This window comes from Genypterus blacodes, unplaced genomic scaffold (assembly GCF_046128005.1).
Source record: "Genypterus blacodes isolate CSIRO-AG114 ecotype Tasmania unplaced genomic scaffold, CSIRO-AGI_Gbla_v1 ptg000017l_1, whole genome shotgun sequence".
NCBI classification, from domain to species: Eukaryota; Metazoa; Chordata; class Actinopteri; order Ophidiiformes; family Ophidiidae; genus Genypterus; species Genypterus blacodes.
The window spans coordinates 6,463,898-6,488,954 of NW_027466831.1; the positions used below are offsets into that span (position 1 = coordinate 6,463,898).

General features: G+C 45.8%; 3 protein-coding genes across 6 annotated transcripts in view; 2 read left to right on the forward strand and 1 right to left on the reverse strand.

Moving 5' to 3' along the window:
- Positions 1-1,350: 1,350 nt before the first annotated feature.
- Positions 1,351-7,393, forward strand: LOC142991238 (ATP-dependent RNA helicase DDX19B-like). The gene is made up of 12 exons (XM_076141293.1): positions 1,351-1,557; positions 1,903-1,942; positions 2,044-2,127; positions 2,442-2,577; positions 2,789-2,881; positions 3,119-3,221; positions 3,395-3,509; positions 3,607-3,784; positions 3,916-4,153; positions 4,330-4,492; positions 4,978-5,169; positions 5,297-7,393. The coding sequence occupies exons 1-12, from the start codon at positions 1,501-1,503 to the stop codon at positions 5,356-5,358; spliced, it is 1,461 nt and encodes a 486-aa protein (XP_075997408.1). The 5' UTR covers positions 1,351-1,500; the 3' UTR covers positions 5,359-7,393.
- A 13-nt stretch (positions 7,394-7,406) lies between these two features.
- pusl1 (pseudouridine synthase like 1) lies at positions 7,407-16,298 on the reverse strand. 2 transcript variants are annotated; one of them, XM_076141295.1, is made up of 9 exons: positions 16,230-16,298; positions 13,724-14,089; positions 13,554-13,614; positions 12,396-12,583; positions 10,662-10,811; positions 9,495-9,671; positions 8,276-8,330; positions 7,864-8,026; positions 7,407-7,573 (listed from the first exon to the last, which is right to left on the reverse strand). In XM_076141295.1, the coding sequence occupies exons 2-9, from the start codon at positions 13,777-13,779 to the stop codon at positions 7,512-7,514; spliced, it is 912 nt and encodes a 303-aa protein (XP_075997410.1). In that variant the 5' UTR covers positions 13,780-14,089; positions 16,230-16,298; the 3' UTR covers positions 7,407-7,511. The 2 variants fall into 2 exon arrangements, with proteins under 2 accessions (XP_075997410.1, XP_075997409.1); XM_076141294.1 differs by lacking the exon at positions 16,230-16,298 and adding an exon at positions 14,338-14,430.
- The window catches only part of LOC142991237 (arf-GAP with coiled-coil, ANK repeat and PH domain-containing protein 3-like), a 37,609-nt gene continuing 27,081 nt past the window's right edge, over positions 14,530-25,057 (forward strand). The window contains exon 1 of one of the 3 annotated variants that reach the window (XM_076141291.1): positions 14,530-14,772. In XM_076141291.1, coding sequence (XP_075997406.1) covers positions 14,726-14,772 — 47 coding nt within the window. In that variant the 5' untranslated portion in view covers positions 14,530-14,725. The remainder of the gene's footprint in view (positions 14,773-25,057) is intronic. The other 2 variants (XM_076141290.1, XM_076141292.1) reach the window with 2 other exon arrangements.

A 25,057-nucleotide genomic window follows, 5' to 3' on the forward strand; every position in this document is an offset into this window, starting at 1 on the left:
GAGGCAGCGTTAAACTCAGACTCTTTCAAGCCTTCAACAAATTTGTCTCCAAACTGAGGATCTAAAGAGTCTGCCTGTATCCTATCTATCACACACATGCTCGATGTCACATGTTTACACACACCCACAAACACAGGCACGTGCAAGCTTGTGGATATGCTGGCTGACACACACACACGCACGCACACACACACACACACACACACACACACACGCACACACAAAAACGCACACTCACACACTTACACACACAAGTGCTATTGACCATCGGGTGACAGCGGAACAGAGATCAATGTAATCTTCTTCAACACAATCCAAAGCCACTGTCATCATCTATCCATCTATCCCAGCGGAGCAGAGGAAATGTGTGAAATCAATTCCGCAATCATTTAAGGAGCAGCCAGCCACAGCAGTCTGGCTCCAGAGGTGACCCTGGGTGATACGCTACGGTCCTTATGGAGGCCAGCTCTGGTTAATAGCTTGGTTTCCATTACAGGCCGAAAACCAACAAAGCTTACTTATTAACTCTACTCCAGCTCTACACTGAGCTGTGCCAGGTGACTGAACAGATTGCTTGGCTAGAGGGAAAAAATGGTTGCATGCAGTGATCTCATGATGGTGTTCAAAAGTTTCCTCACAGAAAGTAATGTTTAATTATCTCAATGAGTAACAGTCCTAATCTGCCTCTGGAATCAAGGGAGATGATGTAAACTTTGCTCTTAACTTCATTTTTCCCCTATTTGCTTTTTTATCAGATTTTTTTATCAGATTGGATTTGAATGAGCTAATTAGAGACAAACATCGTAGAGAAAGTCCACTATATAGAAAAATCCCTTCATTTGATCTGGAGTACTTCAATTTTCTTTTGGAAACATGTACATGTGTTTTCCCCAAAAGCTGTGCATTCAAACAGGAAGATTAATTTGACATTAACTAACTAATTAATTAATTAGTTAGTTAATGTTCATAAAATGTTCATAAGATCCTGCTTTCTAAATGATAGTCTTCACATTATTCTGCGGCTGCATTTAATTGACTAGAGTCTTGTCTCTCATACTGGTTGAAGTCAGAGTTACCTCATGTCGAATGTGTCAACTGTATCATAGTAACTGTGACATCAGGAATCGTGTGGAAGGGTACTAGTTTAACAACTGTGAGATCATTCATGATACCATTTTGATGTGTGCTAGTGTAGTTCGATTCATGATGTCATTAATGGCGTCATTATGGGGAATAGTCCTGCAACGTTTGCGTCTTAGTTTTTGGCTCCACTTACAGGCTGAGCAAAGCAACACTTCCCTCTTTGTAGGTAGGAACCTTTCTTAATCCGCCCTTGCTGCCGCCCGGACACGTGAGCCGTCGCACGTCTGGCCGGAGTCGGTTTCGGCACGCCATTGTGGAAATAGTTACTGCAACAATACCGAGTCCTCTGTTTAAGATAGATATACTGTCTGTTTTTATCCTGACCAGACATAAAAACAAGGAAGAAACCCCCTCACAATGGCCACGGACTCCTGGGCACAGGCGGTGGACGAGCAGGAAGCGGCGGCGGAATCGGTAAACGCGTTTAACTTACGTAGCGCACGCGCCGCTAACATGTTGTTAGCTTGTTTAAAGTGAGCGCTGGCCTGCTGCGCTACATTATTGACAACTTGATAATTATCGACACAACGTAATGTTAATGTCACAGTGACTTCTTATTTACGAAGCTGTTATTGAGGAGTGGCAGCTTTGGTCGCTGACAAAATGAAACTAACTCTGCTAACGGGCTAACTGAGCTACCTAAGTGCTGAAACGCTGTGTAGCTCACTTAGCAGCGTTAGCAGCTAATTAGCTTAGTTTGTGTTCCGTGTGTTAACAATCTTAACTGCTGTAAACTCACTCGCACGTTCCTCTCCGCAGATCGGTAACCTGCAATTAAGAGAGAAACCAGAAGAGAACGGTACGTACTTAAAGCTAAATATGATAGTTAGCGACATTAAACGATAACAATCAGAACAGCGTTCGTCATTTGTGTGTTGTTGTTGTTGTTGTTTATTTCAGGCACCGCCGCAAACGTTACAGAGCCCAGCAGCGCAGCGCCAAAGACAGAAGGTTCAGCAGACGCAGCGAAGCCTTCAGAAGAGGGTGAGAAGGGAGAGGAAGAAGGAGAAGTCATACTTTAACTGTCAATCTGTGAAATTTCCTCCACAATCTTCATATGACGTGACGTCACACACAAGCCAACGTGTTAATAAGGCATCAAACTGTATAGAATCATAAATCATTGAGAGAGGCAATGTTGCAGAGGACATTCTTTGTTAAAATGTTCATAAATGTATTAGTTTTTCTGTATTTGTTTTTACATTTCTTTATGTATTCGTTATGTTTGTTTGGTTGTCTTTGTCGGCAACAACGCCGCCTTGAAATCATTTGTTTTGTTCCCCTCTCCCCCCCCCCAGATGACAAAGCGGCTCAGTCCTTGCTGAACAAGCTGATACGAAACAATCTGGTCAACACTACGAATCAAGTGGAGGTTCTTCAGAAAGATCCGAACTCGCCGCTCTTTTCGGTCAAGTCCTTTGAGGAGCTGCGACTGTGAGTCACCTCACCTAGAGGGTTTAGTTATTATTACACAGGAGGAACTGAGGTCAAAGCCACACCTCAGTTTGATCTCAATGTTCCGGTTTGCTGTCAAAAGTGACGGATGTTCATTTCACCTCAACCGCTTTATGATTTGTTGTGGAAGATCTGAAGCGCTTTCTGCTGAGCGTGCACATTCTAACACTCTATGTTCCTCTGTGTGCAGCCAACCTCAGCTGCTGAAGGGCGTGTACGGGATGGGCTTCAACCGGCCGTCGAAGATCCAGGAGACCGCCCTACCTATGATGCTGGCAGAACCGTGAGTGCTCCCTGCCGCTCTGTGTCGCTCTGTAGTGTTCATCAAATAATAATAATACTACATAAAACTAAAGTGGTTCTTTTTCTTTACGAGTCGGATGAAAGTGTTGTTCGGTTTTATAACCACTTATGTCCACCTGTGGGCTCGTCTGTAAAAGGACCGATAAACTATAAAACCAGATTTATTCACCGCGAAAAGACGACTCGAGCCTGACCTCCAGCGTTCCCTGTCCTCCAGTCCACAGAATCTGATCGCCCAGTCGCAGTCGGGAACGGGGAAGACGGCCGCCTTCGTCCTGGCCATGCTGAGCCACGTCGACCCCAACAACAGATATCCCCAGGTGGGTTTATGTCGACTTTACACTCCAAGATTTCTCTAAATTTAAGAAAGTGATGCAGTCTGAAGTTCTCTAAGTTGTCGTTTTCCGCCATAGCTGCATGTTTAGGTTTGTATATTTGTGACATCCTGTCTGTCCCCACGTTCACCGGGCCTCAATGTGTCCTCTTGCCTCAGTGCCTCTGCGTGTCGCCCACATACGAGCTCGCTCTGCAGACGGGGAAAGTGATCGAGCAGATGGGGAAATACTACCCTGAGGTCAAACTGGTCTACGCCATCAGAGGAAACAAGTGTAAGCGCCTCTCTCTCTCGCTCTCTCTCAGGTGTTTCTCCAGGCAGCAGCACCAACAGGAGTGTGACTGAAAATGACTTGTTTGTTTGTGTTGCAGTGCAGAGGGGCATGAAGCTGCAGGACCACATAGTCATCGGTACGCCCGGTACCATGCTGGACTGGTGCCAGAAGTTCCATTTCATAGACCCCAAGAAGATCAAGGTGTTTGTGCTGGACGAGGCCGACGTCATGATCGCCACGCAGGGTCACCAGGACCAGAGCATCCGCATACAGAGGTTAGAATAATCCACAATGCATTTCATACACACACACGCCCTGTAATTCTCCCCCGTCTCCCCTGCTGTTTTTGCCAAAATCCTCCGCAAACACGTTTTGACGTCTTCGCCCCTTCCTCCCCGGCATCCAGGTTGCTGCCTAAAAACTGCCAGATGTTGCTGTTCTCCGCCACCTTTGAAGAGACGGTGTGGAACTTCGCCCAGCGCATCGTCCCTGACCCCAACATCATCAAGCTGAAGCGGGAGGAGGAGACCTTGGACACCATCAAACAGTACTACGTGTTGTGCAACTGCAAGGAGGAAAAGTTCGAGGCCCTCTGTAACATCTACGGCGCCATCACCATTGCCCAGGCCATGATCTTCTGCCATGTGAGTTTGTCTTCATGCTCTTGTTAGTTCTCGTTCTACTTCTCGTGCGAGTTCTGTGTTTTGCTTGAATACTTTGATGCCTTCTTTCAAACTAACTCTTGCTGAAAGATCAATACTCATATTTGTGAACATGACAGATGTGACTTCATGTGACATTTGTGTTGTTTGTGGTCTAGACGAGGAAGACCGCAGGCTGGCTGGCAGGCGAGCTGTCCAGGGAGGGTCACCAGGTGGCGCTGCTCAGCGGAGAGATGCAGGTGGAGCAGAGGGCCGCCGTCATCGAGCGCTTCAGGGACGGCAAGGAGAAGGTCCTGGTCACGACAAATGTGTGCGCGCGAGGTGAGAACAAACAGACCTTCATTTGGTTCCTTATTAACAGCCTCTCACTGGAGACGATCACACAACTAAGGCAGGATTGTGTTGCTAAGTGTTTAGAATGAAGATGTGTTAAGCTGTACATTATTTTTGGTGACGTTTTGGGGAGAGTTCTCTGTGAACCTCCTGTGACTCTGCTCCCGCCCGCAGCAGCACTGATCTGTTTACGTTCCACACACACACACACACACACACAAACACACACTCAACCTCAATATCCACATAGTGAAACAAAGCCACAGATACTTCACTCTCACTGCATGTGAGCTGGCGGTTTCACTTTACTGACTTTATGTCATTTGCATTTATTTGCACATTGCAGCATAACTGCTTTCCACGGTGCGGTGGAGTCGCTCACCAGCTCAGATCAGCAGAGGAGCTGGGACACACTGCTCTCTGTAACAAAGGCACAGGACGGTATTAACCCCCCCGTCTTCTCCTTCAATCAGGCATTGATGTCGAGCAGGTTTCCGTGGTGATCAACTTCGACCTGCCAGTAGACAAGGATGGTAACCCGGACAACGAGACGTACCTGCACAGGATCGGCCGCACGGGTCGATTTGGTAAAAGGGGACTGGCTATCAACATGGTGGACAGCAAGATGAGCATGAACATCCTCATCAGGATCCAGGAGCATTTCAGTAAGCACACACTCACACTCACTCACACACACACTCACACACTCACACAGAGAGAATCCAGCTGATAACTGTTTTTTGGTGATAGTTAGTGATTTGAGTTTAAACTCGACCGTGTCTTGTTTTCCAGATAAGAAAATTGAAAAGCTGGACACGGACGACCTGGACGAAATTGAGAAAATCTCCAGCTAAAGAGAACGCACGGCCGCATGAACGACGCCTACACGACTCCCCCCTCCTCCTCCTGTACGCTCTCCCAAGGACTGTACGCTCCTACAGTGTTTTTATGCTTTTATTTAGATTTTTTTTAGTTGAGAAAAGCGCAAAAAAAACCCCACAAACAGATCATATGTTTACACGTGGACGTCTTCTCTCAGATGAGCATTTTATAAACCTCTGACACATACCCATTTCACTCTTTGTACTCCTGAATAAAGTTTGTAGCCATGTATTGTTGATGCTGCAGATGAAGCAGATCTATTTGACTCTGTTCTATGTAGAAATGGATATAGAGACTTTGTGGCGCTGGCTCCCGTGGTGCAGAATGCAAGATGCTATTTTCTCTCAACACAAAAACTCAATCAGGAAAACAACCGTGTGTGTATGTGCCACTTAGTGACGACTCAAACAGTAGATTATACTCAAACTGAATGTAACCTATCAGCGTTTATTGACTGGTATGACTACCAAAACTCGGTACAAAGGGTGAAGTTGGGTATGCTGCACTGAGTGGTAGCTACATTATACAGATTACATAGAGATGGTGATGTTTGGGTTTCAAGGGTCTATGCAAAAGCTTTCAACCTGTGATAGCTGTTATCAAACGCTATCCATCTGTAATGGTGATAGTTGAATAAATTCTGAAGTAACCTCAGTTTTAGCATCAGGGTGTGTAGTCAAATGCCAAAAAAAAGGCTCCCTAGAGTGAAGATTGACTTCTTCTAAGTAAAGTCTGTGTCATTGGTCATCAGCCAACCACGCATCTCCTCATGTGTATCATTTTAAAGTCTTAAACATTCATCATCGGGCCCCTTTTGTCCTTCATCTGTGTCGCTTCAGATTTGATTTTATCAAATGTAAACGATGTGACCGGTGTCCCTTGGCGTCTCACTGTCCCGCACAATCGTTTCAATCAGGGTCTCCAGTTTTGACCTCAGACAGCTGAAGTCTTCACCCAAACTGTGCTGTTATTAAGGATTGTGAGTTGAAATTTTACGCAAGGCCTTCCTCAAGTGCATTATATATACATATATGATTTTGTTATGGATATTTAAAGACATTGGGCTTCATGTTCTGACTAACACTTGAAATTTTGATGATATCTTGAGTTCTAGGAGTCTTTAGGATGTGTGAATTATCTGTGTGAAACCAAATGCTGATTTGACTTGAGGACCACAGGACCTTTGCCAATCAGATTTACTGTGTCGCCCCAAAACGGTCGCATGGATTGAAAACGTGTACTTGTGTACATATTGAAAACATTAGGTCAATGAAATAGTGTGACTAAATTACGGACAGACTGTCGCTTCTAAGAAGTGCAAAAACATTCCTTTAGAGGTCCAATTATGAGAGAGGCAGCACTTGCATCAATGGGTGACTGTGCTAAATTGGGGAAACGGTGCGATGGCTGGTGTATGCGATCAATACACTGGAACTTAACGGACAGTGATTGGTCAATCTGGACCTTCTACAAACCTCATCTGGCTCTCACCGGTACAGAGAAGAGGGCCGGTGCTTGTCTGGTTGTATGGACTTTATGGGCGACTGCTTGAAAATCACTTTACTCAATGAACAAATGCAGCCAAATTATTATTAAGTAAGAGTGCTGAAAATCCATCAGAATGGAAGACTGGGACACAGTATGCAGTGTTATTTGGACATATGGATGTAGACATTATCAATGGGTGTGTGCGTGGACTAATCTATAATGTAATACCACTGTTTCAGAACCATGGACACACAGCAGTTTGGCTATAGAACCCAACACTCCACATGTTGTAACCTCGTTAGATAACTGTCACGACCTACCGACACCCAGTTAACACGTGTATATGTAGGAGTCTCACTGCCTGAACAGGCTGAAGGCCAGTTGTCCTTGTGTAACATCAAGATCTTGCTTAGACATCGATAGGATCAAGGTGTGTGTGGCATTCTGTAGCTGAGCTGCGTTCATGGACACAGTTGTGTATTCTAAATATGTTGAATTAAAAGAATATGTAGATGTTAATCTGTATGGATGGTCTTCAATTTTTTAATTTATTTTACAGAATGATCCAAGAAGAAATACAAAACATTCAGATAAAAAATGATTATTAAATATGACACAAAATGGTACTGAAGTGGAACTAATCCAAGTTTCCACTGGAGGGGCGCTGCTCCTCTGAGGTCTGCTGGGGAAGCTGCAGGTCTGATGAGATGGAAAGAGAAGTTGTAAACTTTACACAGAAATTAGCAATCGCTTTGACATTATGTGCTCATTTCAGCAGCACAGTCCAATGTGAAAAGGTAACAATGTTCAGTCCACATTTGGTATCGACACAACAGTAACTTCAATAATATCTAAATATAATATATACAGGATAAAACCACAATGTTTAAGTATGGCCTGGCTTTGTTAGTCCTTGAATGCAACACACACACAAAACAACAAAGCAAGTGTCAGGGTTTTCACTCTTGATAGACACAAGGCCTCTTTACCTTCCTCTCTGTAGTCCACTGCAGTGAGGAAGAGGCCATCAGCTGGAGCAGAGAGGCCGTTTGGGTAGGCCAGCGTGTCCCGAGCCTCCATGATCTCCCTCAGCTGGGACACAGAGAGCTGACCCAGGCCCACAGCCACCAGAGCCCCCGTCATCCTCCTCACCTAGAACACAAAGAATCAGCTAATAAACGCTTTCATACTACAACAACTAAAAGAATTTGCCCCTTAAACTCATGCACACAGTACAACATAAAATGAGGATTAGTTCAGGTCAAAACACATCTGTATTTCTCTGTTACAGCCAGCAGGAGGCACTACTTCCATGCAAAGAACTGCAGCTCCATCACATTAACTCACACCAACAGCAAGATGTGGCAAATTTCAGTTATAAGTCATGGAAGAGGAACAAACCTGCTTATAGAGGAAAGATCTGCCTTTAAAAGTCAACTCCCACATCGGAATCTCTCTGGAAAATGAGAATATATGATGTCATGGTTCATATTATGGACACAGTATGGCTAGAAATGATACCTACTTACTTATTTCTGTTACATGTTTAGCAGCATTATGTCATACACACATAGCACACAGCTGACTGCATTGATTTCAGGAGCTGTGTTGGTCTGAATCCTTCATTCCTGCTGACAAAGATCTCATGTGTAGTGTGTGTTATGTGCCTCTCCTTTGTTGGTATTCCGGTGGTTTCCTGCTCTGTGTGTGTGTGTATGTGTGTGTGGCTGATGTGACGTTCATGCTGATGGCACACACACATCATCCTGCTCCCATCTCTTTAAATGTCACATGCAGCTCAGGCCAATAGGATTGATAACAAACGCCACAGAAAATATGAATCCGCTCTGACATGCGATCCCTCTTTTTCCTGTTCTATCACGTTTCACAGCCGCAGCAGCCATTTTTGTTTTTTTTTGGGGAGGGAAGTGTGAATAGAGTGAAGAAGCATGAGGAAATAACTGGGTCACATGCAAATTTGAGTCAGCGCTCTGCTGTCCCTTTACATTTGATACGTAAGGGAGAGAAGCAGCAATGATGTGAGCTTATGGATGATGGGGGGAGGGGAAGTGTGTGTGTGTGTGTGTGTGTGTGTGTGTGTGTGTGTGTGTGTGTGTGTGTGTGTGTGTGTGTGTGTGTGTGTACCTATGTGTTCTCCCTCTAATGATTTAATCACAAAATTACCCCCATCCTCCTCCTGCTGTCAGTCAGAGGATGTGATGAAGAGCAGCGGATGCCAGTAAACACACGCTGTTTCTGTTTCTGGGGTCAAACACTGAGCTCAACCTTTGGCTTTTCAATCATTTACCAAGATTTATTTATATGTTTCCCCCTGGTTTCATCACTGCTACTTAGAATAGTGACTCTCATAAAAAAATAAACACACACACACACACACACAGGCTTTCTACAGGAGCGAAACCTGGCCGAGGCTAAAGTGAACTGCCCCGGTGCACTCTGGGTAAAGAATGAGACCGGATCTGCTGAGAGCGCAGTCGGCGGTTCTGTGCGTTGGGTTCTCATATAATATGAACACACTTCAGATCTGTGACCCTCATGTTTGCTGCTTTTCCTCCCTGTGTGCTGCAGTTAAAAGACTTAAGGAAGTGTGTGTTTGTACCTGTGGAAGTGTGTGAGTAAGGAGGAGTTTCCTGGCCGTACGGTCGCAACGTCCAGCGTCTTGACCGGGCTTTTAAAGGGCAGGTCGCTGCTGACGGCCCTGAAGCTGCTGAAGTCGTGAGTCCCGATCAGCAGGGCGGCGGCCTGGCTCATGGCGCCCACGTCCAGCGTCCTGATGCTGCACAGGAGGAGACGCTTTCAGATGACTGTGAGAGTGTGTATACTGGTTTGGTTGGTCGGTTACTGAAAGGTTGAGTGGGAGAGACGCAGCGCACACGTGAAGCACCCGCCAGCACACGCCAGCACACGCCATGTCCCTGCATCTAGAGAGGATCAATTTATACAGGCTGACTTATATAATGAGAAATATTCTGGAATACAATGAGAGAGAGAGAGAGAGAGAGAGAGAGAGAGAGAGAGAGAGAGAGAGAGAGAGAGAGAGAGAGAGAGAGAGAGAGAGAGAGAGAGAGAGAGAGAGAGATTTTATGTCGGGGTTTTTTGCAGTGGGAGAAGAAAGAGCGGCGATGATGATGAGCCAGAGGAAGATGAAAGAGAGGAGAGCGAAGCGGCTGAGGCAGAGACGCCCAGGGGAGGAAGAGGAGGAGGAGGAGACGGCTGCAGAAAATGAGAGAGGGAGAGAGGAGTGAGACGGAGAAAATATAGAGATATAGGAAGGAGGAGAGAGAGGGAGGAGGGAGGGAAAGAGAGAGAGAGAATGTGTGAGTGTGTGTGCCTGCAGCTTATTTTGCCCTACTTTCCCCCAAAAAGTATAGAAAGACCAGAACACAAAATGCCTCTAAAGACACAAACTGCTGATTGGTGTCTTTGTTTTGAGGGACAAGCTGGCGCAGATAAAGAGCTGTGTTTTGACCGATGTCTTTGAACGCACCATTGTCTACCCAAGGCCTGTCACAAGACTGCTGTGGTGTGTGTGTGTGGACGCATGTGTTAATTTGAGCTTCAATTTTATTATAGAAAGGAAACACAGTTCTAGACGTGTGGATGAATGAATGAATGAATGAATGAATGAATGAATGAATGAGTGTGTGTGTGTGTGTGTGTGTGTGTGTGTGTGTGTGTGTGTGTGTGTGTGTGTGTGTGTGTGTGTGTGTGTGTGTGTGTGTGTGTGTGTGTGTGTGTGTGTGTGTGTGTGTGTGTGTGGACTCACGTGCTGCGGGGGTGCCAGCACAGCCCCGCCTCTGTGAGGGGGAGCTGAGAGTAGTGGGAGGCTCCCAGGGTCACCCGGTAAACGTAGGTCCGAGACTGCGCACGGAAGCGCGCGTGGAAATCAGCGGACACGCGGCGCGCACGGGTTACCCTGGCAACAAGAACGGAGATGTGACCAAACCCAATGAAAAGCTGCAGACAGACTCCATGAAGATTGGAATATTCTGGCAAACATTTCAATAATAAAGACACAGCGGCTGTGCACTCATTTAAAATGTTACCACATTTGTTCGTACAAAATCCACACTGAAGTCATTTAGAAAGCAAACAACTTGCTCCCTTATAAAACTCTTTCTTTCTGTTTGTCACTCAAACAGATCGCTCTGTCATAGAGCAGCAGCGCTGAGCAAAGTGCCACCGCTGCAGCTTCTGCCACAAAGGCACAACGGCAACCAGCCGCCAAGAGCCATGAAAGGCCAATTGTGTTATGATGCTCTTTGATGCTGTTCCAGAAAGGGCAAAACACACACACACACACACACACACACACACACACAGATGGATCACTCAGCTGTTCAAAAGCGAAAGAGAGAACAACAATTTTCCCTCTAGACGGAAGTCCAACATGAGAGCCGCGTGGTTCCACAAATGAGCCTGGATATGTGTGTGTGTGATCTGATTGGTGACCTTAACGAATAAGTAAAGTCAATGTGAAAGTGTCTGATACTTAACTTGTAAATGTTCGTGAGCTCGATCAGATGATGATGATGATGTCACATGTACAATATGTGCACAGGCATATTTGGGCATGTCCATACTGCCTTGTGTGTGTGTGTGTGTGTGTGTGTGTGTGTGTGTGTGTGTGTGTGTGTGTGTGTGTGTGTGTGTATGTGTGTGTGTGTGTCAGTGCACAGTAAGGGACACTAGGTAGGTAAGTCGTACTTTCATAAGCAGGATACTAAGGATGGTCACTGTTCAACACGCCGCCTTTAGGCTCCTCAGCAGATTCCCTCGTGTTTCACACGGAGCGGCCCGCAGGCTCACAGGTCACTGATGAGAAACATGTCCACAGTGTGGAATCTCTATCTTCTTTACATCTGTGGTGGTCAATCAGAGGAGGCAGCAGAGCTAAGCAGGGAGCCGGAGGCCACAGACTGTGACCGTGGCTTCCCTCCAAGTAAGACGTTAAGAAGAGGATTTGTGCTATCAGGTGAGACACACAGACGGAAACAGAGAAGTCAGCTGCTGTTCCATCATCATCATCATCACGACCCCAGAGACTTCATGGGGTTCAGCTACTGACCACAACCTTTCATGCTGTTTCTCTGTCTGTCACACAGCTCAGAGCTTCATTCTTCTTCTACTTCTCCTCAATTCAAAGGTCGCAGCAGAGGCAACATACATGTATTTAGCTTACATGCATGCAGATCCTCTCTTGATTGTATTACAGGAAGCGTGTCTTCAGGCGCTGCACATGTTGTTGTTGTACAAAACGAGAAAAGCGGATGTTTGCCTGTGCAAAACTTGAAAGCTTTCAACACGATGCTGCAGGGTTTCCATGATGCACGATCGCCCTGAGGAGTTTGGACGATGACGTAATGCAATCATGAGTTTTTAAAGACAGCACCTTAGGCAAAGAGCTAAAATTACATCTATGTAGAAAATGTAGACAGAGAGTAATAAGACGGTAATTAGACTAAGAGTGGAGGACAACACGTCTCTGTCTCTGACTCACCGGATTTGTTCGTCCTTGAGATGGAAGTTGAGGGAGCCGACCAGGACGTCCTCGGAAAACGGCGGCTTGCCATTTCTGCGTTGGAGGTCGAAGTGGGCGGAGTTTGACAGGGCGTGGACACCGGTGTCTGTCCTGCTGGACAGCGTCAGAGAGACTGGGTTAACTGGCTTCAGCCTCCTTACCGCCTCCTGCAGGCAGACGGAGGGAAACGTAGATACACAGTTGTGGGTTAAGCGATCGGTTTAGCTTTGGAAAGTATTTGTATCAGTACCAGCTGATTGGCTGGAACGATCTGCTGCAGGGCCTCTAGGTCACACTGGAATCTCTATTATTATTTTAGTTTGTCAAACAAAAGTGCGGCTTAGTGACCTCAGCAAACTAAACATTCTGGCCTTTGTTTTACGATTTCCACAAGTCACAAATGTGCCGTTTCCAGTAGGATGTTGAGTCTGAGATAAATGTCTCCAATTTTTGTTTATGTTTCACTGAAGCTTGTAAATTCTTACATATTGGAAGTTACTGAACCTTTGAGCCTCTGTTTAACACGCAGCCACATATCTGTCAGTGCAGTGAAGGAAGCTGCATGTGATCAGCATATGAGGAATGAAAGGACACGGGGCTGCAACGCCTGGATCACAGTGTTCCTGCATGTCGTTCTCTCCGAGTAAATACTCAACGAAATTCATCTTGCAAACCAAAACACGGAAAAACATTCCAGTCGTCTGTAACAACTTAACAACTAAACGCAATTCTCATAAAACAAATCTTTACACATCCTGCAGTGGCTTTGGTGGAACTCTAGAAGAAAGGTTAGAGCACTTGAGGTCGGCTCTGAAGAAAAGTGCGGCGATGTCATCTTCCAACCATCACAAAAGTGACCTCGGCTCAGAACTCCCACACAAAGACGCATGTTTCCCAGCCTCAAAGGTCCATGATTAAAAGTGTGTAGGCCTCTGTGCATCATCAACCCTGTGTTTATACAAAACACCAACGTGGGGAAAAGAACTGGAGATCTGGTAAAGCCCCAATGCTCTAACAAACTTGTGATTTTCCTGAATGACCTGGATTAAATCTTTATAACACCAATGCATAAAATAATTCAATAAATCCATTTTTTTATTAGGTAATATATGTGTTTAAATTCTAGTACAAACCGACCTCCAAATGGTTCTGGACGCCTCTCTTCCAATGCTGGTGTGGAGGAATTCTGGCTACACCACTACAAAAAGGAAAAACATTATTAATGAATGAAATATTAAAAATGTATAAATATAAATATAAATATAACACTAATTTTCTAACCAACATGGTCCTGCAGTGTATCTTACAGGTATTTCGTTCCAATGTACTGAAAAAAGATGAGGTAGCGTGTACAGCTGTCCATTTGTAGTCCAGAAGTCAGAAATGAATTGGTTTCCGGTTAAAGCTTTATATCCTCATTATTACTAGAGTAAAGCGACAGAAGAGGTCCAAACGCCGCAAGTGTCAACAAAACGTCTGAAGTCTGTCTGTCCTCAGGTAACATGTCTGACGCACAGCATTACACACTAACTATACTGTAAACACGAGTCTGACTGTCCTTGGCTGAGAGTTTGAGTTCAGACATGCTGGGCTTTCTGCGCGTCGCGTTTTGATTCCGTCATGAATGTGGTCTCGGGTGTGTCGTCACTCGTCTCTGCAGCGTCTGATATCAACTGTAAAGGGAGAAAACAAACTAATAAATACCTCATATACCAATAAAAAAACAACAGCAACGTAAGACTTTTTAAAATTCTGTGTTTATCCTGCAGATAGTGTATTTATTTATTTATTTTCTACAATCACATAGTTGTCATGTCTCAGTTATTTTATCTAAAATTAGCTTCCGTGTCATGGTTAAATATATTGCTGAGGAAACATCATTTTGTTAATTTCATTTTCTTTATCTTGTTTATGTTCCTACCAATCAAAATCCTCCCCATTTGTCATCTCCCGTGCTGTGGTTGTGTCTGTACTGGTCCTGGCCACTAGTCGGCACTGTTCCCTGTCAGGTTGCACCTCACCGGTCGCGCGCCCTCCCCACTCCTCCTCCTCCTTGTCAGTGGACTAATCCGCCTCCTCGCGCTCACTGAGCTCGCATTCAGTGTCACGGTGCCACCGGGAGAGGGGCGATACACACACACACACACACACACACACACACACACACACACACAGCTGCTGCACGACAGGGGGACACCGGCCGGCCACACACACACATACAGCCACACACTCCCTGCGGTTCACTCCACATCCCGCTGCGGGCAATGATATTAGCGTACTGAAGTGGGGAATACACGATTCACGCAAAAATGACGGTGGACTTTGAAGACTGTATAAAAGATTCACCCCGATTCAGGTAAGATGAGCCCGCCGGTGCGCAAAGGCGGCACACCTTCCTTCTTCTTCTTCTTCTTCTTTTTTTTAACGCACGGTGCTTAAGCGGTTACGTCCTCGCCGTATTGGGGCATCGACAGTATATATGTGGCGATGATTGTCCTTATGTGTCCGTGTGTTGCAAATGAGATGGTTGCCATTTTCTCCTGTATCTGCCATTTCCCTCTCTGGTCACACCGCGTTGCTGTCATCGGGGTTGTTGGGTTGTTCAAATGTGTGCTCGGAGGGATGCGTGTGTCTTGTCTGTGATGGTCTTTGCACGCAGGTATATGATCATGAATGTGGCTGCATAAGGAGAATCACGCTCCCAGGTCAAAATTTAATTGAAATTAAAATAATTTCTAGTGGTTAAAAGCTTGTTTCAGTCATCACTGTGATGATCAATATTGAAGAAATGTGCCCTCTTGTCTCAATGGCGATATAACAAGTGTGAGTGTATTGTTTGAGTCCGTGAATGCAGCATGGCACACAGGTTGGATGCAGTCTCCTCCTGTTCTCACAGCCTGGTGAGTCTGTGGAGTGGAGATGTCCTTGCAGCTGCAGCAGCAGTGGCTGGCATGGAGACAGCAGTGTGTGTCTCTCTATGTGTGTATAGGTCACTCTTTGCAGGGCCGGAGCTCATATCCTGGGCACGGCTCCAGCTGTTGGGCCCCAGCTGCCCGCTGGACGGTCGTAGCCGCACTCACACGGTCCACGTGCCAGTCTGGCTTCACTCCTGCAAAGACTGAATGAAAACAAAGGACACGGGTGGGGAGGTGGGCTGCAGATACGGCGCTGTGCTTATTTAGAATGAGAGAAATGCATTGATACTGTGTGTGTGTGTGTGTGTTCGGTGGTGTGTGTTCTCTCTGTACTTGTGGTATCCTTTGTGTTTCTCTGTGTCAGCGTCTACCGCCTGTTTGACATGTTGTTGCTTCCCCCTCCCGCTTCCTCTCTTCCTCACACACGCACACACACACACACACACACACACACACACAAATTTAGAATGATCTTTGAATGTTGTGTATTTCCACTGACCGACAGCCATCACCGGAGAGCTACAGACAGAAATGTAGTCTGCAGTTTAAATCGTGCTTCAGTGATGAATGGCTGAGACGGAAGGTCACAGAAAGAGAAGCGGCTCACACTCACACACTCACACACTTCCCTTCTTCTGTCTTCCTGGCTTTCCCATGCTTTATAAGGGTCGCCGTCCGGAAAAAATTCCACCGCTGACAAAGAACGCTGAGGTTGCCGTTTCCTTGGAAGGGGTTTAGGAGGAGTCAGGATGATGTCGCCTCGTGTCATAACCGGACGCATATGATGTCATGTAACCTCATTTTTAAAGTTCTACACTTTAAAATGGCGGCCGGTAACGAAACAGTGAAATGAACTATCAGGTTTCCCTCAAGAAAACCAACGGTGTGTGTCACTCACAGCACAGATTGACATCATGATGAGATTGGATGTTTCTGCAGTGACTGGTTCTCTGGCTGTCGGTTCCCTTTCTTATTATTGAGAAAAAGGAGCAGGAACACACGCCCTCTCACTGCGTGTTTTAACTTGTGTGTCGTCAGCTCTCAAGTGTGTAGGCATGATTGGGTGTGCATGACAGAATTTTGCAGGTATGTGTGTGTGTGTGTATGTGTGTATATGTTTAATCTCTCTCCATTCTGCTCCTCACTTTTAATCCTCTTGTCTGCCGCCCGGCCTCTTATTCAGCCCTCACCTGCTTCATTCGTTCATTCACTCACTCACTCACTCACTCACTCACTCAGACCTGAACCTGAGATGAAGCCTGGTCTCCGTCTATAGGTGTTGGCATTGAGAGATTGTAATCTGATTCTCTTGAGTCACGTCTCTCTCTCTTATATTTACCATCACTCGCTGCATTTCTCTGCTGTTCCACTCGGAGGGCAGACAGATTTGGTTGCTTTCCCTTTTATTTTTGGTAGAGTTGAGCCGTTTGAACACCGAGCCAAAGGAACAAAGTGAAAAATGACCACACATTGTAAGCCTTCATTGACTACTGAATGCTTTTTTATTCCAAAATATGAATATGTGAATGTGGGTGTGAACTGTTGCCTAGCAACGAGTGCAGTAAGTAGAAGCTGAGGGCCTGGAGAAAAAGAGGATCAATCTATGAATGGCAGAGGTGCAGAGATCTACATTTTGTATTCTATAGATTGTTATATAAGGTGTGATGCTGTGCCAAGAGCCGGTGTTCTATGTTGAAACTGACACCATAATATTGAGCAGGAAGTGTGGGTGTGTGTGTGTGTGGGTGGGTGTCAGCTGTAAGTGGCATCTGTTTAGTATGTAAGCTAAGGGTGAAAATGCTGCATGTTGAATATCAGATGTTAGTTTCTGGAGATGGTATCTCAGTCTAGATAAGTGACCCCACCTGTCTGTCTCTGCTGTTTTCTCTGTCTCACTCTCTCGCCCACGCATGATGCATTATACTGTCCAGACAGGTTGAGTGAGTTTAAGAGGTTCAGGAAGTAACAGGAGGCTGACAGATCAGAGTCGCTGCTGCTCTAAGAACACAGCGTTCATCCATCACTTTCAGTCCCATAAAGAAAGTTTTTACATGAGATCACACTAAGTAGCATTGGATTGTGTTTACTAGCTCAGAGAAAATAAACAATATTTGTAATTTCTAATGCTTGTAGGTGTAATTGTTGTTGTGTTATGTGTAGATGTGTATCTTTGCCTGTGTGAAGGTCGTTTTCTGCTCCGGTTTATCTCTGTTTTTGCTTCTTTTCTTTGCTGCTTTGGTATCTGCTGTATCTGCTTTGCCTCAGTCAATTGTGTACCTTCTCTGTGGTTGCTATGGTTACATGCAGGAGACACAGATGAGAGGTCATAACCCATCAGTGGATCTTTGTAATTAAATGCACCTCATTCCACATGAAAGGTAAACAAACATACAGCAAGCACTGAAGTCTCAACGATGACTGGAATAAGATTTATAATTTGATAACAATATTAAAAGGCATTTCCCCATTGAATAGGAGATCAAAGTGCCTTGGCTTCTATTTCCCCTCTCTACCTGCAGCCTTGTCCATAATCCTCTCCTCTTCAACACATCATCACTTTGCTTGTTCCAGATTTGAATTCTGTTAAATATGTAAATGTGCACCAAGCTGCTTTTCCTAATCGGAGGAAGAGGGAAATGAGCGCTGCTGCTGTTGCCAAGGGTGACCAGTGGCTTCAGAGGACATGATAATTACACTCACACACCCCCTGGATGGAGGAAGAGGCTCATATTTTGCCCTTTTCACACACTCAGTTGGCAGCAGAGTGTGTGTGTGTGTGTGTGTGTGTGTGTGTGTGTGTGTGTGTGTGTGTGTGTGTGTGTGTGTGTGTGTGTGTGTGTGTGTGTGTGTGTGTGTGTGTGTGTGTGTGTGTGTGTGTGTGTGTGCGCGCGCGCGCGCGGTGGTTGGTGCAGATGGTTTAACAGTAGAGAAGAGATGGTTTTTAAGTGCACGCTGCCTGCCATTCTCTCTCGATGATGGCTTACAAAGTGTCTCAGGCCAAAGCCACAGCAGTGCAGAGCCCCACACACACACACATACACACACAGTGCCCTTGTCTGCTTGTCTTTACCCTCATCCAATCTCAGAGGAAATGTCTTTCAGCGACGTCATGACCATCTGAACCTCAGCAGGAATAGATCCTCACCACAACATGGCGTCTTTCAAGCACATTCACTTCTTAATGTCAAAGCCCCGGCTCACCCTGTTGCTCTCCTCAATGCCTCCACGTACACAGGAGCTACTCAGACTGAGAGAAGACCACACTATCCTCTTACTCTCCATATATGGAGGCGCTACGTCCATGTTAAAGCTTTTTTTGGTAAAGGAGACTCATAATTGCTCTGCTGGAAAGCACCACTGCTTTCTTAGGCCATTAAATTGCATCAGTGGAAGAAAACACAGTAAACCAGCGAGCAAATCTCCTGCATTTGGTCCTCATGTTGAGGGATTTAGTCCTGATGCAGGTTTTGCTTTGAAGGTGTAGGAAGGTCAAATAATTCATTAATGCTGAGCTTAGTCCCACGCACAAGGAAGATGAGTTTATGTTTATGTAAGTGTGTATGAGGTCTGATGCATGAGGAACAATGTACTTCTACAACTGCAACTTCCCCTTCAGTGTACAGTTCACAGTTATTATGAGAGAGTACAGAGTGAAGCATGTGGAGTTTACAGACTCGGCCTGTGCTAAAGAGGAAAAGCTCAGAATCCTCAGTGCAACCCGGCATCACAACACTGGACTTTATACTGAGATGTAGAGCCTCGTGTGTAATCCTGCACTCAAACCAAGTGATACAAAGCTTTAAAAGATCAGAGCTGGAGAGTAATGCAGGTACTTTATTCAAGTGCAGTTTGGAGGCATTCCCTCTTTCTATCCCTCCTTCCTTCCTTCCTACCTAATCTTATCCCTTCTATCCTTCCTTGTTTCCTTGCTTTCTTTCTGCTTCAATTCATCTAATACGTAAAACTTTCACCATCGGTTGGCCTTTTAAACACCCTGTTACCTGTAATAGTGACAGGAAAAACACAACCCCCTCACAACTCAAACTATCTGACGTCCCCAGTCGGCTCTCGTGCATATTTTAGTTTCCCGCCCCACGTGTAAAGGTCGCGGCCTCGGCGGTGCGGACTGTGAGCTGCTGCGGGGAAACGCGTCTGTCATGTTGGACCCACGACTGAATAGTTGTTACTTCAAAGCGTCTGTGGGGTGGAGATGCGGTGTGAGCGGGCGTGGAGAGAGGGAGCGCCACGTTTGGGTCTGTTGGCATTCCAGCTTCAGAGGTTTTGTCTGCGTGGTTTTGGTGGTGCCCTCTCATTGAATGACCTGTGGTGGGTTCTAATCCCACACTGAAGGCCGTAGAGCAGGTGAATAACCAGGGCGGCTCCACCCTCAGCCACTCCATGCAGGTATTGATCCTTGTTTTTGGTGGTCAGTTGACAGCGAGCTTCATAAAGATCATTTTGAAGTGGATATTTTGAACGACTCATTGAACAAATGGATGAGCAGAACTACATATTTAAGTCTGCTGTCATATTTGTGATGATATTGTTTAGCTCTACTAGTTTGATTTGCTTTCTCACATGGAATTTGTCATAAATATTTCCCTCGACTGCGACATTTACAATAACTTTGCCCTTGAAGTCGAAAATGTCACATAAATTGTCGTATAATAATGAGCATTTTGCAGTTACTGTTATTGCTGCAGTTCTGTTGCAGTAATATTCAAAATGCAATTGCGAATGCCGCTATTGTCATCTCCTTGTGCATGCGTGTGTGTGTGTGTGTGTGTGTGTTAGGCAGCCATATTGCCACATCAGAGCAGCACGTGGATGCTTCCCCCTGAATCCACAGTGTAACAGATTTTCTGTGGCTCTGCTGCACGTGTTGCCGGGGGTAGGGGGGAGGGGGTGTGCGCGTGTGTGTGTGTGTGTGTGTGTGTGTGTGTGTGTGTGTGTGAGTGTGTGAGTGAGTGAGTGGGGGGGGCTTAGTGCCGGACCCATATATGAAATAGGATTTTCAGCTAACCACACACACTCTGATTAAATCAACTGGATAACCTACACACCCTATTAATGCTCACACACCAGCAGCGTCTCAGCCTCTGTGTGTGTGTGTGTGTGTGTGTGTGTGCCCTCCCGTTAGAATGAGACAATGGAGGTTTGGAGAAGTCGGTGCACACAGCTGTGGATGGAGGGATATAAACATTCTGCTGTCTTGTTCTCAACAGCTTTATGATTTCATCCATAATATTCATCTAAGCCTCAACCTATCTAGCCTGGGTCATTTTAATACTCGTCCATGTGACGACACACACCAGGGCAACGCCGACGTGCTTTTGCTCCAATATCCAAGATTAAAACAAGAGCAATCTGTGTTTTGGTCTTGGATTAATGCCGACGCTGGACACACACGACCCGAGCTTAGAGGCAGACGATAGGATCCAGTTTCCAACTCTAGAACAGTGACAGATGACAGAATGGTGATTAAAGTAATGGACGCTGTAACGAAGAGAGCAACAGTGACGTCACTCTGTCAGTCAAGTCAAGGACGTAGAAGAAAGCGAGAATAACGCTCGGAAAAAAGGATCCATAACGATTTTTCAAAACGACTTTACACGGAACATTGGGAAAGAGCTTCACCACAAGGTCGGCTGTGGCGTATCGTATCGTAGCAGATGTAGCGGTCCCCACTTTAACCGTAACTATGGCGACTGGGGTTCCTCTCCTGCATTATGAGAGTGTAACATATCGTGGGGTTGAACGCTTTCACAGCTCTCCTGCTGTCTCGTGAATCACTCCTCCGACCTGAGATCAGTAACGCCGGGGTTCCTGCCGGGGCGAGTCGGAACAGGAATCAAACCCATTACATCAATGACTCACTCCTGAACCGGCCCATTGATGCCCAACTTGGTATTATTATGTGCTAATATCTCTGGAAAAATGTTTGTGTATCCTGAGGGAGACCTGCCCAGATACAAGCACGTCTTTTATTATTGTTGAGCTGCCAGGTTTCAAGGCTTGTTCCGGTTTCTAAATCTGCAGGTCTGGCTCATTGTCACACACCTGCAGACAAATAGAGTAAACACATCTCAGCCTAAAGTCCCGAATAAAGCTCCGTCTGCTCTGTACTACAGAGCCCAGGAAACTGCAGTGGAGACTTGAATCACACGGAGGGAAGCGAGCCGAGCCGAGCCGGCCGGGGGAATCCCTTCAGGTTCATATTTACACATGCATGGGTTCACACATGCATAAAGCTGTCAGACATGTAGCAGCACGTGTACACGCAGAGGTCAGGAAGGAGGAGAACACATGAACATGCTTTGTGTTCTTTGGGGAGGTTGTTTTTGTGTTTTTCTAATTTATGGTTCAAGAGTCATGAAGGACATAAACGCGTTCAAGATCCTGTTCACTGTCAGTCTTCGTCCTCCAGGCTTTCTGTCCTCTTCCTGCTCTTTCACTCTCTTGCTCATTCACTCCATGGGCACACATGGAAACACGTCCAGGTATGAGAGAGAGAGAGAGAGAGAGAGAGCTGGACAGCTGTCATTTCTAATGCCGGATGCTGTTCGGACATGGTGTGACTAAAGTGACAAATGGAATAGTTATGTGGTCTGCTTTGTCTGTGTGTGTGTGTGTGTGTGCGCTGACTCTCGCTCTTACACATCTGGGATCCAGTTGAGCAGCTGCCTCAGATTTGGTCAGACTTTCTCTGCCTTTCTGTCCTCCTCCTCTCTCTGTTTCACCTCTTTTTACTTGTTTACGTATTATTACCAGTCTCTCCACCCACGTCTCCTTTGCTCGGGGCAGTGTGTGACGCTGTGCGGAGGAAGCTGAGCAGAAATGCGTCAGAGCGCTGAGGTGAATTCAAACCACGAGCAGAAACTGACAAAGCCAAACAAGGCGACGCATCATCATGTACAACACTGTCACCCGCTGCTTTGATTCTGTTCTAGGTGCTTCCTCTGTAATGTCTAGTCGAGCCTGGTTGTTGACACAGGCTCTCTCTCTCTCTCTCTCTCTCTCTCTCTCTCTCTCTCTCTCTCTCTCTCTCTCTCTCTCTCTCTCTCTCTCTCTCTCTCTCTCTCTCTCTCTCTCTCTCTCTCTCTCTCTCTCTCTCTCTCTCTCTCTCTCTCTCTCTCTCTCTCTCTCTCTCTCTCTCTCTCTGTGTATGTTTGGCAGCCCACCAATCCTGTCCCTCGCTGAAACCAAACACGCACGCGGCACTCAAACTGCAAGTGTGATTGACAAGCCAATCGTCTTTAGAGACACGGGACGAGACGGGAACACTGATTGCTCCCTTGCAAGCTGATGGATTGGCTGCTCTGATTCCCTCCTCGCTCACGCCGCGTTACTCACTCGCCGTCCTGGCCTCGGGTCTCTGCGGAATTCCTTGTAGCCGAATGAAAACATTCCCATCTGCCGTGTCAGCATTAGATATTCCCAGTCCCGCACTTTCTGGACCCATCGGCGTTCCCACCCCCACAGCCACACACACACATGAACTCAATCCATACAGTCAGAGAGAGAGCGAGGGAGAGAGGGGGGGAGAGAAAGTTTCATCCGTTCCCTCGATGGATTTGCCCGTCGCATAAGAGCGAAAAATCGGAACAGCTGAAGTGGAGTGACTGGTCGGACAATAGGGACAGGAAGGAAGCAGGACCACGCTCAGTATACCATTGCTTTGGTATGCGAGTGTGTAGGATTGATAGTGTGTGTGCGTTGGTGTGTGCATATGTCACATAGGACAGATGCACTGGATCTGAACAGGGAGCTTGTGTGAGAGAGATCCTGTGCCTGAGAAGAGAGATTAAGTATAAGAAAGGAGCATAAGTGGCAGTTTCATGGTGCAGCTTGTGGTTTGGTGCCACGGATCACAGCTTTGACCGCACCGCTGCGTTTCCACTGCAGCTCAACAAATCCTGTCTCTTTATTTTCTGGTCAGTTTAGTTCTTTGATCATTTGCTTCCAATTGTTAAAAAAAAACTGAATTGTAAACTTGACTCTGGCCTCGTTTCAAGTTTTGGTCCGTTTTTTGGTTTATTGCCACAAAAACTGAACCCTCTGCCAAAATCAATACTGCATAGCTGTGAAATCTGACAAGACTGAAATATGAAGCTTTTTACAAACTACACTTGTATTGCAGCGTGAGTCCTGTAGTTTACTTACATTACTTTAGAAAAATGTCTATTTAATTATTTACAGCAGCTTATCAAATATCAGAAGTAGTAAGAAACGTCCATTACAGATTCAAAAGTCATATAAAAATAGTTTCTTTTAGCTTGACAAGGGGAACAACATAAACACAAATAGCTTAACTTGATAAACGACCTAATCAATAATCAATAATCACATTTTAATGGGATTTTATGTTGGTTACTACTCGACCGACTCATAGATAATAGCGACACCAACCAGATGATAATGTAATCAACTGGGTGTGTGTGTGTGTGTGTATTTTAAAGTCTCGTGTAACAATGAGACACCAGATCATCTGAGAACATGCAGGAGTAAATTATGTCTCACTGGAGTTTCAGATATTGGGGGTTAAACAGCAAATCCTTCTATTGAGAAATGTCCAACACACACACACACACACTGCCTGTAACTGCATACATGTTCCAGACTCTGGCTCTCTGAGTGAGGGGGTCTTGCGTAAGACCACCCCTTGTGATAATGTAAACCTGTCTCTTCTCTGTCCACCGCTGGACCTTTCCTCCACTTTCCATCTCCTCCATCTCTCTCTCTCTCCTCTCGCTCACCCCTCACCTCTCCTCCCTCACACACCCTCCTGCTCATTACTTTACATGTGTGTTATTCTCTTTAAAGCCTTCATAGGTCATTGTTTTCTAATTAACAGCGTTCTGATTCACAAATTGAGTAAAGTGAGGGACTGTGTGTTGATTGATCGCTATAGTTTTTGGTGTTATGGCTCTTGTTTATTTTAGTGACACAATCTGTAACTCTTTACATCAACACTGTTCAACTATGCAGCTTCCTGTGTGCTTGCGTGCGTGTGTGTGTTCATAGTTGAAGTTCTCCCCAACAGAACAAACATGAGGAAGACTCCTGTATATCCTGTAAATGGTATCGGAACAGGAAGAAGTACGTCTGAGTGAGACTTTCTCCACCCTATCAGCTGATGGCTCAGCGACCGCCGCAGTGTTCCTCTTCCTCATTTCTGGTATTGTCGGATCGTTCTTCGCCAGAGTAGAAGTCGGCAGCTGTTTCCTCCTTGGCAGATGTGACTGTAGTGTCAGCACTTTCATTCCTCCCCCCCGCCCCCCCATGTTCAGTCAGAGCTGCCAAAGATAACAGGAGGAGAACAGAAAGGTTCAGCATCTCCTCCCTCACACGTGCAAACACACACAAACACACACAAACACCTATAAATAGACACATGTATCTTTCATGGTCAAGCCAGATCTGCCACTATAGGCTCATGCATGAAGACAGAAGTGATCAAATATTAACACACATACACACATACACACACTGCCTGTGCAGCCTCCTTACTAAGCCGCGACCCAGCTAGTGAACAAGCACACGTGTGTAACGCTCCAGTATTATTATTATTACTCCTCACGTCTGTGTACTTCATTCTGATTGGTCAAAAGAGGGGCAGGACAACCCGATATGTATTAATATATCAACATGTATTCATCTAAATGGCTTCAAACCGGCCAACCTGAGCGCCTGATGTTGTGATGGAACCTCCAATCAAATCCCTCG

Excerpts from the sequence above, each read along its gene's own strand:
- LOC142991238 (XM_076141293.1), top strand. The coding sequence starts at position 1,501 with ATGGCCACGGACTCCTGGGCACAGGCGGTGGACGAGCAGGAAGCGGCG. Across the intron at positions 2,578-2,788 it reads TCCTTTGAGGAGCTGCGACT|CCAACCTCAGCTGCTGAAGG; the intron begins GTGAGTCACCTC and ends CTCTGTGTGCAG. Across the intron at positions 2,882-3,118 it reads CCTATGATGCTGGCAGAACC|TCCACAGAATCTGATCGCCC; the intron begins GTGAGTGCTCCC and ends CCTGTCCTCCAG.
- pusl1 (XM_076141295.1), bottom strand. The coding sequence starts at position 13,779 with ATGGACAGCTGTACACGCTACCTCATCTTTTTTCAGTACATTGGAACG. Across the intron at positions 12,584-13,553 it reads GCGTCCAGAACCATTTGGAG|GAGGCGGTAAGGAGGCTGAA; the intron begins GTCGGTTTGTAC and ends GTCTGCCTGCAG. Across the intron at positions 8,027-8,275 it reads GATCTTTCCTCTATAAGCAG|GTGAGGAGGATGACGGGGGC; the intron begins GTTTGTTCCTCT and ends TTTGTGTTCTAG.